At 42.9% G+C, this 19,099-nt stretch overlaps 1 protein-coding gene across 8 annotated transcripts in view; it reads left to right on the top strand.

Annotated features, from left to right (window-relative positions):
* The first annotated feature begins 583 nt into the window (after positions 1-583).
* The window catches only part of dlg5a (discs, large homolog 5a (Drosophila)), a 38,674-nt gene continuing 20,158 nt past the window's right edge, over positions 584-19,099 (top strand). For 7 of the 8 annotated variants that reach the window (XM_034237778.1, XM_034237784.1, XM_034237783.1 and 4 more), the window contains exons 1-10: positions 1,011-1,314; positions 11,470-11,538; positions 12,823-12,997; positions 13,537-13,680; positions 14,514-14,697; positions 15,976-16,235; positions 16,786-17,098; positions 17,991-18,221; positions 18,574-18,758; positions 18,879-19,004. In XM_034237778.1, the coding sequence (XP_034093669.1) occupies positions 1,011-1,314; positions 11,470-11,538; positions 12,823-12,997; positions 13,537-13,680; positions 14,514-14,697; positions 15,976-16,235; positions 16,786-17,098; positions 17,991-18,221; positions 18,574-18,758; positions 18,879-19,004 (1,991 nt within the window). Of the gene's footprint in view, positions 1,315-11,469; positions 11,539-12,822; positions 12,998-13,536; positions 13,681-14,513; positions 14,698-15,975; positions 16,236-16,785; positions 17,099-17,990; positions 18,222-18,573; positions 18,759-18,878; positions 19,005-19,099 lie in introns of all 8 variants that reach the window. The other variant, XM_034237776.1, reaches the window with a different exon arrangement.

The following is a 19,099-nucleotide window of genomic DNA, read 5'->3' as shown; positions in this document are numbered from 1 at the left end:
AATGTTACCGTTGCACTAGTCTGTAAATATAATTGTACTGTTTTAATGTTCATACACTGTTTATTACATGTAATCATTATTGTATTCAGCTGAATGTACGTTGTGTATGAAATTCTAAATATGTGAAGTATAAATTAAGAAAAACGAATCATAATTTTACCGTCACAATCTAGTGAAGGTCAAATTATATGTACTGTAATAAGTGGCAGAAAATGGAAATGCTAAAGTGAAGTACATGTAGGCCTATCTCAAAAGTGGATTTAGTGCTCAAGTAAATGTTACATTCCACCACTGCAGACACCAGAAACATTTTTCCGTTTTGTAAAAATAAAAGGTGGCTTTACTCTGAGGATGACTTTCCCAACCTGCACCATACGTCGATATATAAAATATATCTCCATATTTTCATGCAAATTCTCTCCATTCTCATTTTTTCTGCCTGGGATTTACGACGTACTACGGTTTGATGTTTACGCCCATTGAAGAAATAGGTGTGTTTTTTGCGAAAGCCCCGCCCTATTTCTCCTTATATGGTCACTGAACGGCACGTTGATTGACAGCGGGCAGCAGCTGCTGAGTTGCTCAGACATGGCGGAGGATACAGTGTAACTGAGGCTCATCGGCGGAGTTAGGTGAGTTTTCCCAGCAGTCGAGTCGTCCAAGGGCGCCTTAAATGATACATAAGAAGGGGAAAATGTGTTCGGCTAAAGCGTGCTTTGCGAGGAAGCAAAAAAGGACCTGAACAGCCACACACGAGAAAGATGGAAAAATGTATCGCTGTTTAGTGCAGTCAACAGCCTTGGGCAACAAATATGGCTTCTTGTGCCTTTTTCAATATGCTATAAAAATTGATCTCCCGTGCAACCTAATGCCGTGGTGGCTCCGGCTAACTTCTGCAAGCCGCGATAAGTTAAGTTCATTAGTCGCTCGGTACTTTTGATCGGTAAGGACATAACATCCACTTGGCTGTCTGGGTTAGCTGGGAAGCTACGGAACTACAGCGGATAGCCATGGAGTCAAAGCACAAAGAGTTGCTAGACCAGTGCCACCAGAACTTATTGGAGTCCATAACAGATGCGGACCGAGTGATCGAGCTGCTGATAGTTTCTGGAACCTTGAGCCAGCTCGATAGGTTCGAACTGGACCAGAATTGTTCGTCCAGCGCCGAGAAAGTTGACCACCTTTTGAAGATGCTGATGAACAAGGAGAGCGACCATTTCCTCGACCTGTGTGTGGCCCTGGAGAAGGCATACCCTGACCTGTATGCTGCCCTGTTCAGCAACAACGGAGGGGGACCTGTGGACCACTCCACGGGTAAGAGCTGAAACACGAACTACACACACACACAGGCTTTTAATATAGCCCTAAAACCAGCGTAACCCTTCCCGTGAGTAGCCTACAATCTGGGTGGTCTGGCGCAAGTAGACCGTGTGTGGATAGCACAACAGCAAGGCTTACAGCTTGATTTATTATTGACCACAGTTTGTATACAATGCTAATAAAGCTTCATTTGCCGTTTGCAAGAGAAAGCAACAGTGTTCCCCAACCACACGGTCCCTGAATGCAACACTATTCTCTGTTTAAAACACACAACACTATGCACTAGCCTGTGTCTTTAAATATTCAGCAGGACCTGCAGATCTAACACACAGCTTGTGGTTCATAGAGCCAAGGACTACCCTGTCATTATTCTCAGCCATGCTCTCTCCAGTCACTGCAATACACACATTACACATCCATGCTATACGGTTGGTTTACACAGGTATATTACATGTATTCTGTGATATTTGTGCAGCCTTATGAGAAAAAGACAACATAAATGTACCAATATCCCACTCTAACTCCAATTTCTTATCAGTGGCATGTTATGGTTATTAGGTAACCTGACTTGTTTCCATGACAACGGTTGTACTACTGACATGTAAGCCCATACCAACCTGTCCATGGGTATGTGCCTGCACATGCATGCAGACCTAAAGCATGGTTTACTTCAGTCCACCTTCCCTTTTAGAGGGAACCTTGTTAGTATGCTAACTGACAATTTGAACCATATTTTCCCCTTATGGTGCATTAATGCTACATTTATTATTATAGTTTATTCATTATATTCATTGATTTGCATTGTGTCCTCACAGCAACTGCCTTCTCTTCTGCTGTGTTGTAGTGTTGTTGTTGCACAGAGACAAAAGGGAACCAAGTGTAAAAGCCTTGTCTAGTTTTGCCTGTTTTGCTTCTGTGTGAAAGACTGAAGCCAGTGGCTTACTCACAACCAGTGTCATGCCCCCAGGGTCTGAATGCAGGATGAGCCCTGAGATCCAATAGCTGGGAGGAGATGCAGAACAATGCTTCTATGTGACATAATCCACATAAAAAACAACTACATGGGTTATCTTTCAGATCGTTCTGACATAGCCGGAGCTTTATTTCAAAGCAATGTGCCTTTGTTTTGAAAATCACAATGTGATCTATAGTTTGGAGCTGCCAAGTTGTGGCGTGTCTCTGTCTAAGGCTATGAAGCATAGCAGGTAATGCTGAGTTGGTGTCTTGCTGCTCTGCTGACTGGATCGTTAATGCTTCCTTAAGCTTTATAACTTCCTTGTGTTGAGTGTTGCTCCTGCAGAATAACACCTTAACTGAAATACTCTGACGTATGCTGACATTTGTTCACTGCAAAACTGGTCCCTCTGTAAGCCCCTTGACTTTGACTGGACCTGACAATGTGGATTTGGGCTTTTTGCTCGCACACCTTTTTATAGACTGTAGCACTGGGCCTCAGAGGTGACCTGTACTACGAGAGAGTGATTTCCACTAGCTAGTCGGCCTGTAGTTATTCAACAGAGGATTAGGCCCTGCTGTCCTCTCTCTGGTGTAAACTCTCCGTGGTGAGACACGCTCTATCGTGCCTGCACAGTCCCCCGTTAGCTGCCACGCTCTTGGCTACTTCTGTTTTGAGTTTAAGTGTTGTCATTTTTTTTGAATGTGCTTTTTATTATCTTCAGTGTAGTGATTCAGCTGATAACAGCATTTTAACCACACTTGCGAGGTACCCAAGACGAGTCACTCAGTGTGCCTCCAGGCAAAGAAGCTGCTGGTAGATGCAGCTCAGAGGGATGAACTCGTGTGTGTGTGTGTGTGTGTGTGTGTGTGTGTGTGTGTGTGTGTGTGTGTGTGTGTGTGTGTGTGTGTGTGTGTGTGTGTGTGTGTGTGTGTGTGTTGTGTGTGTGTGTGTGTGTGTAGTGTGTGTGTGTGTGTGTGTGTGTGTGTGTGTGTGTGTGTGTGTGTGGTGTGTGTGTGTGTGTGTGTGTGTGTGTGTGTGTGTGTGTGTGTTGTGTGTGTGTGTGTGTGTGTGTGTGTGTGGTGTGTGTGTGTGTGTGTGTGTGTGTGTGTGTGTGTGTGTGTGTGTGTGTGTGTGTGTGTGTGTGTGTGTGTGTGTGTGTGTGTGTGTGTGTGTGTGTGTGTGTGTGTGTCAGTCATCCTCTTCTCATGCTGCCTGCCTGTTCTTGTTCTCAGATGCACATCCTTTGCCAGCTGGCCATCTAAACTCGCACACATTAGGAAATCATTGAAACACCAAAGAAACATCTTCACCCCAAAGGAACAGCATACAGATGCTCATTGTTGAAAACTCAGGCTCTATAAATTATTAGGGTTTTTTGGCAAACTCCAAAGCTCTTTCTCTACAGAACATACACACATTATTTAGCCTGTTTTGTGCATCACTATGCGATAATCTTAACAAACTCACGAACCCTGATATAAACTGTAAAGCAGATCATTCATTTAACATATTGAGTATGACTGAAATGATGTGGCAGAGCACATTTCTGCGTTCTTGAAACAGATTGAATACATTTCAGAAATCCAAGTTGCTACCATCAAGCTGATTTCACGCCTCGGATTGTGTGCTTTTCCCTGTCTACGCTATACATGTAACACTATTCACTACCTGAAGAGATAGTGTACTAGAAGTGATGTATCTGCACATCCCCCTACTCTCTTCATCTTAAAGAGCCTGTTACAGTGATTTAAAGTAACACAATTCTCCCTGACAGGATGCAACGTCAACACAATCTTCTTCTTCTGCTGTCTGTTTGGCTTTATTTTCTCGTGGTCTTGTTTTCTCGCTCTCGTGCTTTGTCTTTTTCTCTCAGGCCCTTCTTTAATTCCTCTCTCTCTTTTCTCTGACTCATTATATTTATTTTCCTCCCATAGAGTGGTTTCGTTTCTCCATGCATTTAAACAGGGGCGACACAGCCGATAGACAGAGGAGGGTGATAGAAAAAAGGGAGCAAGAGAGAGGGGGACAACAGGCCTTTTGTTGAGAAGTTGAGCAGGCCCAAAAGTGCCCTGTCAGCAGCTTGCTGTGTGTGTGTGTGTGTGTGCGTGTTCCTCTCTGCCAACCAGTTTCTGTCCCACTCCATAAACCACAGTGGACAGACAGCATGAGTTATGACCCTGACGCTCTTGTCAGGACTGGTGCTCTTAAATATCTCCCATGGGCTGGACCTGGCCTCACTTCCTTTCTCTCTCTCTCTCTCTCTCTCTCTCTCTCTCTCTCTCTCTCTGTCACCCAGTGACGCACACTGTCGCTCACCTCATCACCCCACTCTCTTTCCCCTTAGCAATCTCTGTACTCCTAGTCCAACTTTCTTCTGTTCTCACTGAAGAAGCCATCAGTGTATCTATTGTTAGGGTTTCTGCTCAGGTGCAATTGACAATTCTCATGAGTTACATTAGAGTGCAGTTTTTTTTAACATCTTTGAACATTGAAAGATCGTTGGTCAGACAAAATATGAAACAATTGAGAACCCAGATAAGCAAATCATCAGTTCCATTACTTTAGTTGTTATTAGCCGTGTTAAAGGTATGGGGTTTCTTGTCAGTACCAATAAATCCATTGAATCGAGGCATGAGATGCAGGCCAATGAGAGGTCGACCTCTCCATGGATCTTTTGTTATTGTTCCAACGTTATCCTCTTGTACACACCATCTTTTTAGTCTTACATGCCTTTGTATATTCTCACTTTATAATTAACGTCTGATGGCATCTAACCTCTATGTGAGCCACAGCCAGGAGGCTTTACTGTGGAACAGGACTTCATTACCATTTTACACATGTTCCTCCACTTTCTAATTACCCCACTAGGTCGAGGAGTTGCCAGCTTCTAAATGTTTACCAGTTCTATGAAGTCATGGAAATAAACAGCTTTTCCCCTTGTCTTACCACCCCCACCTCTACCAGGCCTTTTTGTTGTGGCGGTCTTATGCTTTGCTCTGCCTCCTCTCTTCTCTTTTCCTCCCATCATGGTGTCCTAGCTTGCTCTCCCCCTCTCTGCCTGCCTTGTCTCGCCATCTGCTTTATTCTCTCTTTATCGGTCCTGTCCACACCTGCAGTCATTTGTCCTCCAAAAATCTAGCACCAGATGACAGATCAAATTTTGAACAATCGCGGTATACATTTGTGGTGATTGGCATGAGTGGAGCCAATTGCCGAAATTAGACGGAATGGCATTTTCTTCCTGGCTGAGCGTCCGGGTGATTCACTTGTCAGAAACCTGAAGGAAGAGAGCCAAGTGGGCAGATACCTTCCATTTATAAACATACAATTATTTACATCATGTGCTATACACTGTAGGATCACGTTGCAACACATTCTTTGTTGCCCGTAATATAGTATACACTAGAAAAGGCCCATCTGTCACATCTGCAGTGTTTGCTCTGAATGCTGATCATGTGCTACACTGGATTCCCTTCTCTAGGTGACCTTTTAAGAAATGATGGTGCAGTTTAATCACTGAATTATCTGAACACTCTATGAAAATGCTGTCTGAATTAGCATGGCTTCCTCTTTGATAAAACATGAAAGGAATGTCACAAAGATTGCCCAAATTCCAGCAGCAGTGGGTTTTTCCACACAGGCGTTTTTTTCTTCTTGCTTTCTGGTTATTTTTGTACTGGCTACAGTTATCAGCAGTGCCTTTGGAGGACATGTTGCTACCATCTTTCACCTTTTTTGTTTTTGACCCAACCCTTGGCACACGCAAGCTGTTTATAAACAAAATTATTTCTCGTTTTTTGCTGAGGTAGGGCTCTTTGCAGAGAGATAACCCATTATGGTGTGCTGATACCAGGCTGGGTTAGATTGCACCCATGGGGGCTTTTTTTGGTCTTTGGTCCTGCTCAGCAGTTCTGAAAATCTGTTTGGCTGAAGGACCCTTTTTTTTGTATTTCTATAAAGGTATTCTTCTACACATGTCCTCGTTTGTCACCTCATGTCCCAGAGTGTTTATGAAGGTCCAACACAGGTCCTACGTGACTATGAGGCGGCATTTGCATCTTGTATTTCAATCAACAGTATAACGGATCTTATTTTGAGACATGCCACGGGCAGAAAAAGGTGGGTGGGTTTTGACCATCGGCCTGGGTGAACGTGGAGCTGTGAGTCAGGCGATGTGCGTGCAGCGGAGTAATCCTTCCTCATGGAGTCATCATGTTAGATGTCTTCATGTTTATACAATCTTGGGACTCCTTAAATCAGATGATCAATCCTTTACCCCGGCAGCAAGGCTTCACTGGCACACTGCCCAGAGTCTTGGCCTGTGGTGTCATTGCCTCCCCAGAATTTAGACCCACTTCATGACTTAAAGTCCCAGATTACACGGGCAGAATTGGTCAAGGACATTTATGTTGTGTGTCTCTGCCGATTTGCAGATCCATTCACTTTATTTTACAACCATAGCACCTTTCAGATGTTCATTTGACATACAAAATATGATGAGTTTATGATGCATTTCTCAGTTTAAACATCCTGAGTGCCATCAAAGCCGTTGAAATGAAGTCCACCTTGACCAACTAGGACATTAGAGTACTGCTTTCATGTTCATGCATCAATAGCAGCAGTGTAACATAAAGCTTCAAATATATTAATAGTCAAATGTGAAACTTTCACCTGTAATGATATCGTATATTTACATTGTTGTGTATGTATAAGTGTACTACACTCTCTCTTGTTGGGTGACATTATTTCTCTCTTCCCCCACACCCTGCCACCTCACCTCTCTCACCTCTCCGTATGTGAACCTCCTGAGTTAAGGTATCAAATCAAATCACGTTTTATTTATATAGCACATTTCTAAACGATTTTTGGTCGAGCCAAAGTGCTGTACATATAATAAAAATAGCCTACAGTAGAGACACTTTACAGCAAATACAACAGCACAGATTGTTCAGAATATCAGTATGAGAAAAACGACACCCTCTATCCTTAGACCCTCACATCGTACAAGGAAACACTTCCGGAGAAAACCCACAGTTTAAGGGGAAACATGGGAGAAACCTCAGGGAGAGCAACAGAGGAGGGATCCCTCTCCCAGGACGGACAGACGTGCAATAGATGCCGTGTGTAAATCGAAGAGATACATTTGACAGCATATAGACCGAATGTTAGGAAATGCATGTGTCTGTAATAAGAAGATGAATCCACGAGGATGTCAACAATCCTGTGGAAGCCTTCAGGGAAGCAGCATGACGACACCCAAGGCAGGACCGCAGAGACAGGTTCAGCCACGACAAGGTATAGAGACAGAGTATGTGGGATGTGTGCATCACTAACTCAAACTGCATCCTCGTACTGTAAGCAGAACCGCGTCCAGGATTTAGTGGTCTGAGATGCCAGAGTAAAATAGATGCTTTCTGCTCTCTGGCTTAATGCTGACACATCCCCCAGCCTCACTTAAGCACTCTGTAATATGAGTGGGTAGTTTTCAACCGTATTATTAGTGTTGCTATTACTTGCGCTTCTGTAGTTTAATGGCTTTGGGGCCGAGGACACAAAAGGAAGAAGACCACAAATGCTATTTAGGCTTTGCTCGCCTCTTAGTCTGTGCCTTATTTATTTCTTTAATCACTGTGACTCACTGACAGTTATAGGATCTGACTGCGACTAATAAAGAATAGCACACAGTATTATTTTTGGATTGCTGCTCTTTTACCAAGAAGCCCTGGAAAATGTCTGTCTTTCTTATTTTTTTAGAACACAACAGACACCTTGGCTGCTCGGATAGTTTCAAGGCTCGTCAACATGTTGCGATAAAGGGAGTTTTGAAGCAGCAGATGATAATCATACATGTTTTATGTTTTGGGGGACACTCATTGTCAGATAAGAGAATTCTCTGGAACTGATGAATAATTTAGACTCACCCCACCCACGGTCAAATCCAGACTTTCTTTGATAAGGCTTTCCCTCTACCAGGCTTCCCAACTCTTATGCTCTTCTTCTTTTACCACGTTGCAGAATTACTATTCCTCTCATCCAGTTTCACCATGGCAACATGTGTCATCTTGGTTTATGTGCTGGAGAACATCATCTGGTTGTCTGAAGCAACTGTTGGTTGCTGAGCACATTGCATGATTGGGAGGGAAAGCAGAGAGTGGGGGAAGTGGAACCCCTTAGGTAGGGTGAGTACTCCCCTGACCTATTTAGATCACAGCGTCAGCCCTTTGTTTCTGTGGCCTCTGGTCCTCCACTGGAATATTTCTCACCTTTTTGTTTTAAGGGAATATCTACTGATGGAAGTCAGAATCAGATGCGTGTTCCAAACTATTACAGAAATATATAATTCCTTCTTAAAATGCCATAATGTATATCTCTGTTAGAATTTATCTAGAATGTTTGGCAGGGCTGCACAATTGGTTGCTTTTTATCGTCATGGCAATTTCAACTTAAATACACATCATGAAAAACTTCCTTATTGTTTTCTTTTTGGTTATGAGAGACTAGGTCTGTAGAAAATTACATTTTTATATAATAACTCACTCTAAATCGTAACTTAAATTTGTACCTTTAGTGTTCAATAAGTAAATAATTTCCTTTTTTAATTGTTTTATTTCCAAAGCAATTTTTGGTATTCCACCAGTATACCAAAAGCAGCAGGAAGGCAGAACTTAATACACTTTAAACCAAATCTGTTTATTTTTTTACAAGCAATATTGTCACACCATATTCAACAATGCTAACATGTTTTCCTCATACCGTGCACCCTACTGTCAGGGTAAGATTTCTCAGGTCTGATCTATCCTATCTGACTTTTTGTTGGCAAAGACGAGGATTTCCCCACTGTAGAACACCAGATCTATGCTACCCTAATGGATGCCTGCTTTATTGATGCAGTGAGCCTGTTTACAAATGATCAGCCTCACTGACTGTGGCTGGTGCTAATTGCTATCGATGATTAAAAGCCTGTTTGGTATAAGCTAATGCCGCTGACCCATCGACCGCCAGGAGCTGGCTTGTATCCGACATGCAGATCCATACTGCATTCAGTGGTTTGTTTACGGGGTTAACTAATCAGCACTTGGTGACACTGGTCTATATGTGGATGTGCATGTACTTGTCATCGCAGCCAAATCAGATTGTGAGATATTGAAGATTCTCTCACAATTGCCCCCTTTGTGTGGGAGTGTTTTGGTTTCCAAATTGCAAAATACAACATTCAAGATTCTACATTTTGCGGCTTATTCTGGCAGAGAGCTTTACTGACTCTGTGTAGCATTTTTTTTTTTAAAGAGTTAATCCTTCAGCTGAGATGGCACAATACCTCCCAGTGGCTCACGTCTTTTCTCGATTAAACCTCGTCAGTCTGATTCCGGGTTCAAGGAGTCAGTTGTTGCTTTTCAAATGCAGGCATGGAAATGAGCCTGAGCCTTTTGCATAGTGTTGATTGTAGAGGACTAATGCTGTGCAGCCTCAGAGTGGTTCTCATCATGTCTGATGGAACAAAATGAAATCAAAGCTGTGTGCTCGGAGCCCCTCGCAGACTAAAAGTGTTGAGCATCAGGGAATGTCAGAACAGATTAAAAGCCTTTCCACCCTGCCCCTCTATCTCTTTATTTAACAGTCTCTCCCTTTGTCTCTCAAACACCCTTCCTCCTTATCTCTTTTGCGACTTAGTTAGGCTATCTCCTTTCATCTGTCCTCCTCTGCTCCACGCCTTCCCCTCCTGCTCCCCCCTCTCTCCGCTCCTCTGTCTGCGGGGCCTAAGATGGAGTGGCTCAGTCGCACAGAGCTCATAGTTAATTAGGCTTGGCCTTGTCACACATTGAGGGCCCGAGCCAGAGTTGTAGCTAAACCCAGTGGGGAGGCAAGGGTGGATCTGGAACAGTTGGTTTCAAAGTATTGCCTGCTGCTGACAAAGCCTGCTACCATTCCCCTGCTGTCTTAAACCATGTACACAATACACTTGTCCGTGTGTTTGTGGTGCATTTAGCCCATTAGAAGTATTACCCAAACCTTTGCTGATTTGTATGCAGGTTTAATTGTATTATTTATTTATACAGGACTCATTCTTATTCTTTATTAGGATCCCCATTAGCACTAGCATGAGCATTGGCTACTCTTCCCGGGGTCCTCACACACACAAAACATACATAAACTAATAAACAAAAAAAAAGCGGCTCATAATTTCATGCAATTTACAGTGCCTTACGAAGTGAAAACTAAAATGCTCATCCAATTTTAGCCATCATGAGGCCAAACTTCTACAAATGTATATGCAGTTGAAATGATTGGCTGATGATTATTCAGTGGCCACTGCCACATTGACACTTTTGTGACCAAATGCTTGTTTGTTTTGGTCAAAAAAGTACTTACAAATATGCAAAATAATAATGAAAAGAAGTGTTTGAAATGTATTATTGTGAATAACACTTTCTTTAAATGTGTGGAAATCAGATTGGGCTTACCATTATCATTGCTAATACTATGTAACCTTAAACAGAGTTTTTGTAGCTTCTTATTTTAGCAGCTATCACACCAGGTTTAGAAGTGTGTGATATAACATCCTCAGTCAAACACATTTACTCCTTAAGCTTTGCGTGTACCAACCAATAGATGATGCTCTCTGCAATAAGCATATTCAAATATGTCCTTTTAGAAAAACAATTTCCATGTTTATGTTGCCCATTGAAGCAGGGACTCTGCATTATAATGGGCATCTGCATAGCCTCTCCTATGGATTGTGGTTGCCAGTGTGAAATATCCCCGAGCTTAACGGTGTGTACAGCTATTCAGATAGAGACCCGTTTTCTCTCTCCCGCTCTCTCTCTCTATGTGCTTGACTTAAAAAGAGAAAATCCCATTTCAGCCGTGACATTCTGCCTGTGTAGCAGAAACATACAGGGGCTATACATCAAAGCAAGGCAGAGTGCACAGTGAGGGAAAGGAGGTTTAATGACGACGGCGGTCTGGAGTGATAATATAGAGCCGCTAAGGAGTGTGGAAGTTATTATTCCAAGTTTAAAGCCTGCACCAAATCTATCTTACAGCTGTGCAGGGAATATTAAGCTGACTGTGTAATATTCATTTATTTCCTCATAGTACAGGCACTTAATTCAGGCTGCAGTGTAATTGGCTAATCAATCTATCAGTGCTTTATGTCTGAATGTATCTCTTGGCCTTTTGTCTCTTGGCAGGTTCCACATACAGCGTCCTCTCCACTATGCCCTCGGACTCAGAAAGCAGCAGCTCCCTCAGTAGTGTTGGTATGTATAACAACCAAACATGCCTATTCTCTTGTGTGTGTCATGCCGGGTTGGAGAAGTTCTTTACCATCGGCAAACACACCATAATAATGCAAAACAAAGTTAGCATGGCTGCATTATGACTTGAAATGCTGTTTATGACGATATTGGCATACTTCCTGATTGTCTCCAAAGTTTATTTTTCCTTTAAATCCCACATTGAGCCAATGTCTTCCTCCTTCCTTAAGGAGACCATGCTTGCCTTCCCCTAGTTTTGACAAAGGTCCAAATGACTCAGCAGTGTTACATAAACCTCCAAAAGGCCCAAAGAGTGACATAATCCTCCGATTTCCTGCCGCATGTGCTCTTTTCAATCAAGAACACAAACCCTGAAAATATCTCCTTAATTAGGTATGATGTTTTGTCAGAATCTGTTTATTTTACAGTGTCAGGACACAGTAAGTCCAAACCATACAGAGAGTACGGGAGATGCAGCACATCGCCAAATCAAAATCCAATCCGCTGTTTCTGCCTTAAATTCTCACGTCAGAGTACAGATGCTTATAAATCCAAGAACATGCTCTGCAGATGTGCAGCAGATTTTCCTGGAAAACCCCGAGCAGATTATATAACAGCCGCCTTGAGCATTGCGAAGAACTCTATTGTTTCCTAATGTCGGAGTCAGTTGCAGGTGTACTCTTTGTCCTCCAAATGAATGATCGTATACGGGGTGTAATCTTTCGCTATCTCACAAATTGAATACAATTCCTTGGGTATCGATTTAAAATACTATGCATGCTAACTCCAGTTGTGCGCACAGTTTTTAGTTTTGAAGTTATATCAAGTGTTTGCAATATTGTTAACATATAAAGGCAAACCTTAGACAAAATGGATCATTTATACATGCCTAACTTAAACATGTGAATACATTTTTTACTAAAACGCATTTCCCGATTCTCGGTGACTTCAAGAATAACAAGTTCAACTAATAGAAAAAAATAACTGAAAATGCAAACTGTTACATAAATAAAAGGGGTATACTTAAGCTAACTGTATTTGTATTAACACAAATACATTAGACACAAAGACCACCATCACTGTGTGATTTGAACAGATCACACAACTTCAACCTGTTTTGTAGGATTACTGTCACTAGCAATATTTGTTCATATATTTGTGGAATTACAATGTTTTTAGAAATACATTTTTAGTTTACCAACATTTACATGATAAGCACTGCCAGAAAGACTTTTCCAGTGTCTGGATCAGTGGTCCTAGCCTCTTGTAACGTGCTCTCTGTTGCAGGTTCGCCCGTTAACGGTGAAGCCTCCTCCCCCCCGCCGGCTATCAACGACAACCGGCCTTCCGGCGACAACCTGGACACCATCTTGTTCCAGCTCCGTCAGGTGACCAGGGAGAGGGATGAGCTCCGTAAGCGCCTGGCGTTGGCATCGCCGGGGACCACCTTCGACGACTGCAGGTGAAAATCCTGACCGGCCTGCCAAGTTGTTGATACTGTATTTTACCCTTATGGTAACACTTTGAATTTGGTCTGTGAATATGTCGACTGTGATTATAGATTATTTCTTCATGCTTAAATTAAATACATCAGATCCAGCTCTTGACTGACCTGAGATTCATTGCTGACAGAGCAGCAAAGTGTGAACATGTTATATCTGTATTGTTACATTCTGTGACATCAGTATCCTTACTTATGGCCGCCATGTTTCCATCTTCTCGTGTAACTCTAACTTGCAGAGACGGGATACGGACACTGGCTGCTTTATGACATTTATAAACCTCTAACTACCTAATTGATTGTACATCGATGATATGAAAGGTGCTTTGCTTAGTGAATATTTCTCTATAGTTTACATTTTTGTCCCCATCTTATACATTCACATCAAAGGGGAAGGTCAACTCTGTCTTTTACGTGCTTCTGTCGGAGCTCTTTTTGGGCACATTGTAGTACGAGGCTCCCTGATGGAGGGTTGATTCCTTGCTGCTTTTCTCCTTAAGGCCAAATTCCAAACCCAGCCACGACTATGAGCGTCTGAAAAGTCAGTGCATGAGGGCCATGGCAGATCTGCAGTCTCTCCAGAACCAGCACACCAAAACACTCAAGAGGTGCGAGGAGGCTGTAAAAGAGGCTGACTTCTACCAGTAAGTGTTTCTAATGCTACCTATTTCTCATTGCTAATGAAACATATGAACTTGTATAATGCAGTATAAATCTAATGCAACTATTCGCTTTCGATTCCAATAGAAAAGCCATGCTGAATGTTTGTCTGCAGTCACATTCGGTGCATATGTCGTAAGCGTTGGAGGAACACTCTGTCACCTGCTGCTTTACAACATAGAAATAATTACATGTATTGCATTGTTTTACTGGAATCGTAGCAAATACTGGCATGGTGTTGCAATGAACCTAATTGAAAGAACATCCCTGCGAGCTACAGCTGCCTCTCATGTTGAAAGGGAATTGGCACTGCAAAAAAAGCCTGGAAATGGAAGCATTTATGTGATTGAATTATTAAGCTCATAAGCCGAGGCAAAATGTTTGGAGCATAGAAACAGGGTATTAGCTGTCAAAGCATTTAGCTAATTAAAATTAATTTAAAAAAAATGAAACAATCAAGAGATGAGTAAAAAAAAAATCGAATGGGGTGGTATATAGGTAACATGGTTGGTACACTATCGGTTGTAAAATACCTACAATTATTATAAATATTCCCACCTACGGTTTTTAATTCTCCTCTAGACGCAGGAAATTGCATTTTGGTAGTCCCACCCTCTTGGATAATGTCCATACATTTTATTACCCCTGAACAACTTCATTTGTATTGCACATCACCTGCTGAATCGCCTGCTTGATTTGAAGGCCCATTTAGCTAATTAACAGATCCCCATTTAGTTTTCTGTATATTTGCATGTAAACTGTAAAAACATATGTTTACTCCTCTTGCTTGTGTGTGTGTGTGCGATTTCCCCTCCAGCATGCTGCACAGTCGCGTCCTGGGTGAACAGACTCAGTTGAAAGAGGAGATGGAGACACTCAGGAGGGACAACGCCCAACTTGTTCGGGAGCACAACCACCTAAAACAGAACTGTGAGGAGCTCCAACGACTGCACAGCCAAGACCAGAAAGAGCTAGCAGATCTGCGGCTGCAGCAACAGCAGGTACATTCCCCTCACACACACACACACACACACACACACACACACACACACACACACACACACACACACACACACACACACACACACACACACACACACACACACACACACACACACACACACACACACACCACACACACACACACACAGACACAGACAGACACGAGTGTGTGCTCTGGCTGGCCAGATGTTGAAAGGTCAGGGATTGCCTTCGGGGATGAGCCAATGTAGAAAATGAAAAATGCTGCTTTTACACAAATAGTTCCACAGTCACATATGCCTTATAGTGCCAAGGTTGTCCCCTTTTTTACATTTTGAAGCTTCAAACAATACTTCCTCACGTTGTTCTAAACAGCACAAGGATGCTGTGACCTGTATTGGACTTTTACGCAGTATTGTCTCCCACAGCTCTCATGGGAACACTGCAGTAGTTAAGAACACAGAGCAGCCAAGCAGAGGGAAATGCACACAGAGCACTTCTGGAAAGGGCAAGCGTAGTAGAGAAGGGCTTTGGCTTGGGCAAAGGGCACCCTGACCCAAACTATGTAGCTACAAGATGAGTGTATACCCAGTATATGCTGTGTGGACGAGGTCAATAAAGCCCTTGGGTCACAGCGGTCAGGAATCAGCAGGACCTGCACTGATGACACATGCAGCCTCACAGAGAATGCATAATGCACTCCGAAGGACACACTCTACACATAAAACTGTTCATTTGACAAGTCAGCCAATTGGTTTTAATGCAGCTCTTGAAATTAACTTTAGAAAAAAAAAATAGTTTAAGCTGGAACAGGATTTGCACTGCATGAATAAATCCTGCCACATTGATGCCATCTGCTGCTCAGGTGGGGCACAGCAGATACAGGCTTAGTTGGATTTTACCTGATGACATCTGCATTTCAGACACTAAGTAGTTTTAAAAATTACATAGGCAAGGCAAGTTTATTTACATAGCACCTTTCAACACAAGACAATTCAAAGTGCTTTACAAAAATGAAAGACATTAAGAAATAGTGCAGCAGAAACATATTCTAAAATGGCATTTAAAAACACTCATTTAAAAGCAAAGAGTAAGTGTTGCAGAGGACCTGCAGGTTTCTGGTAGTTTGTATTTGGAGCATAATAACTGAAAGCTGTTTCTCAATGTTTAGTTCTGACTCTGGGGACAGAAAGCTGACCCGTCCCAGAAGACCTGAGAGATCTGGATGGTTCATAATTTAGTAGTAGATCAGAAATGTATTTTGGGCCTAAATATATGAATTGTGTTGTCCTAACCAGGTCATGAGAGAGAAGGGCTCATCAGAGGTGTTGAACAAACTCTACGACACGGCTATGGACAAGCTGGAGGGCGTAAAGAAGGAGTACGATGCCCTGAGCAAGCGCTACAGTGAGAAGGTGGCTAACCACAACACAGACCTGAGCCGCCTGGAGCAGGCCGAGGAGGAGAACCGGAGGCTGCAGAAGCAGATGGACGCTTTGCTCAAACAGCGAGACTCGGCCATGCACTACCAGCAGCAGTACTCCACCTCGATGAGGAGGTACAATGCCTTCATCAGCTTAAAGGCTGGGCAATATATCAATATTATATCACAGATAAATGTTGTACATTGTAAATACTGCAAGTGTTTTCTCCTGGTTTTAAAGACAGTAAAGTCATGTTTTTTCATTTTATATCTACATTACAATTGATTATTTATCAATAATCCAATTGTGTAGATATTCTGCGAAATCACTAATACTCAGCCTAACTATATTGTCGCAACAGGTGTTTATCAGACATATCGTAATGTTTATTTTCTCCATATCACCGAGTCCTTATCAGCTGCAGACATGAAGAGAACCGAACACATGAGATGAAACCAAGCACTGTTTTATTCCAGGGAAAATAACTTATGATACGTAGTAAATATTTTGAGGCTTGAATCAATCTAGCAGAGGATGTGATGACCCAGCACCTGTACACACACACACACACTGGACAGAGCGCTGATATGAGCTACATTCAAGCCGCAGCCAGTACATCATTTTATATTGGCATCTCATAAACGTGTTCACTGTAACGCTCTCCGTCTTCCTCCGCTCTCACAGGTTTGATTCAGTGCAGCAGGAGCTGAACAAGTCCTCAGCGCAGAACAAGGAGCTGCAGAGAGAGATGGAGCGGCTGCAGTCGGAGGTGACGCGCTACAAGAACCTGCAGCTGAAGTCGGCCAAAGACTGCGAGAAGTACAAGGAGGAGAGGGACTCTGTGTTCAACGAGTATCGCCTCATCATGAGCGAGAGGGACCAGGTGATCAAGGAGCTGGACAAACTGCAGACAGAGCTGGAGGCAGCAGAGGCACGACTGAAGAACACCTCCTCGGAGAGAGTGGTGGCCAGTGAGGAGTTGGAGGCACTCAGACAGGTATCACGCTCAAGAATCCATCAGATGTACTCGAATGTCATTTATGGCTGAGGCACTTATTATCCAGAAGTGAACAGCCAGCAGGGTACATTAAGGAGTATTACCCCAAAAATCATCAGGACAATATTCTCTCAAACTAAATACACAAAAGATATAAAAACAAGTTTATTGAGGAAACCAGAGTTTTACCTGAGTTCAGTATAATAAAACAACACAAGACATAACATGGGAAATGCAAAAATACTGTAGAAATAACATCACAATGCTAACCCATACACAAATAAATAACTAAAGGTGAAAAATATAAAACACAGAAGAATAAAAGTGGAACATAAGATCCTTTTTATATTTGTTGGTCCAAAAACTGACCACATTTGATATAATATTATAGACCTGTTGAGTAAAACACATGGAATAATAGCTTATTTCCAGTTGGTTTGGCTTAGCTTTGCAAGAAGACTGGTAGCTGGGTAACACTTCATGAACAAAACGCGTTTAATACATTTGAAATAATATGTTTTCAGATATTTGATATAAAGTCTCCTGGAATAAACTTGTTCTTGTCATTACTCATCAATCACAGCTTCCCTAAGAGACAGTTACTGAGTGAACTATTGCCTCTCTGATGTATGGATGGAATTTAGCACCAAGCCGTCTGCTTTTTTTAGTCTGTTCGTGACTCGGGCCACTTATCTTCTTCTTAGTCAGTGGATCAAAGGCCATTTTCTCAAATGACACTGCACAAGAAATAGTTCAGCCTCTTCTTTATGAAGAATACTTCTGAACACTGGTTAACAGACAAAACAGAATCAAGTGTTGGATCCCTTCCGGATTTGCCCTCAAGTATTTTTTTCATGTTGCATGAATGACTCATTCTGTTTTGCCCCCACAGGAGTTGAACTCGTCACTGGTTGACCGCGACAGGGCCATCTGCGAGAGGAACGAGCTGCTGGAGAAGTACTGCCACGAGGTCAAGGACAAGGCTGAGGCTCAGAAGGAGCTGAGTCAGGCCTGCAAGGACATCGAGATGGTCCGGGAGGAGAGGGACGTGGCTCGCAAAGAGAGGACGGAGGCCATCATTCAAAGGGATCAGCTGCTGCGAGAGTACTATCAGGCCAGACAGGTAACAAACTGCACCTTTTTAGAGATGACCGTAACAAGAGTCAAAGGTTAGACACACGATAAAGCGCTTAGTGCATCCAGGGAGGTTGTGGATTACAGCATGTCACTTAACTGAGCCTTAAGAGGATTTATGTCACACCTCTGTGTATCCCACTAGCTGGCCCTCTTAACAGTCATTATGCAGATCACACGTACTTGACGTTTTAAGACCTTGATGAGCTGTGGTTTGTTTGAAGGTCACTTACCTTAATCGGCTACTTCTTTTTCACACCAGACACGGCAAACTCCAGGATTGAAATGTAGCACATTCGTTTTAAAGGTTAATCTTTTTCATGTGTGCTCGGTGTTCGTAGAAACAAGACTCGGCCACCCTGGACATGGAACGAGCCAATAAGGAGATCGAAATGCTGAGGAAACAGTATGAAGCCATGTCCCAGGAACTGAAGGAGGCCACACAGGAGGCGGAGGTGGCCAAATGTCGACGGGACTGGGCCTTCCAAGAGAGGGACAAAATAGTGGCTGAGAGGGAGAGCATAAGGTCAGTGAATGTTAAAGACTCCTGAAAAAGTTTGGAGGGCACATACAATGTTGTGAACAAGTACTAATTCCTGCTTCTCCCAACACCTGGCACCATCACACCTCTCTGCTCTCCCTAAAGGACTCTGTGTGATAACCTGCGGCGGGAGAGAGACCGGGCTGTCAGCGATCTGGCCGATGCCCTGCGTAACCTGGACGATATGAGGAAACAGAAGAACGATGCGTTGCGAGAGCTCAAAGAACTTAAGTGAGTCTCATCGCAATTGAGGTTTCAGAAACATAGGAAAAACTCATGCAGGCAATCCAAAGGAAAATTCTTCCGCTATGCCTGCCTCTACTCAG

Source organism: Gymnodraco acuticeps, unplaced genomic scaffold (assembly GCF_902827175.1).
Source record: "Gymnodraco acuticeps unplaced genomic scaffold, fGymAcu1.1, whole genome shotgun sequence".
Classification (NCBI taxonomy): domain Eukaryota; kingdom Metazoa; phylum Chordata; class Actinopteri; order Perciformes; family Bathydraconidae; genus Gymnodraco; species Gymnodraco acuticeps.
This window is presented reverse-complemented; position numbering and strand designations above follow the sequence as displayed.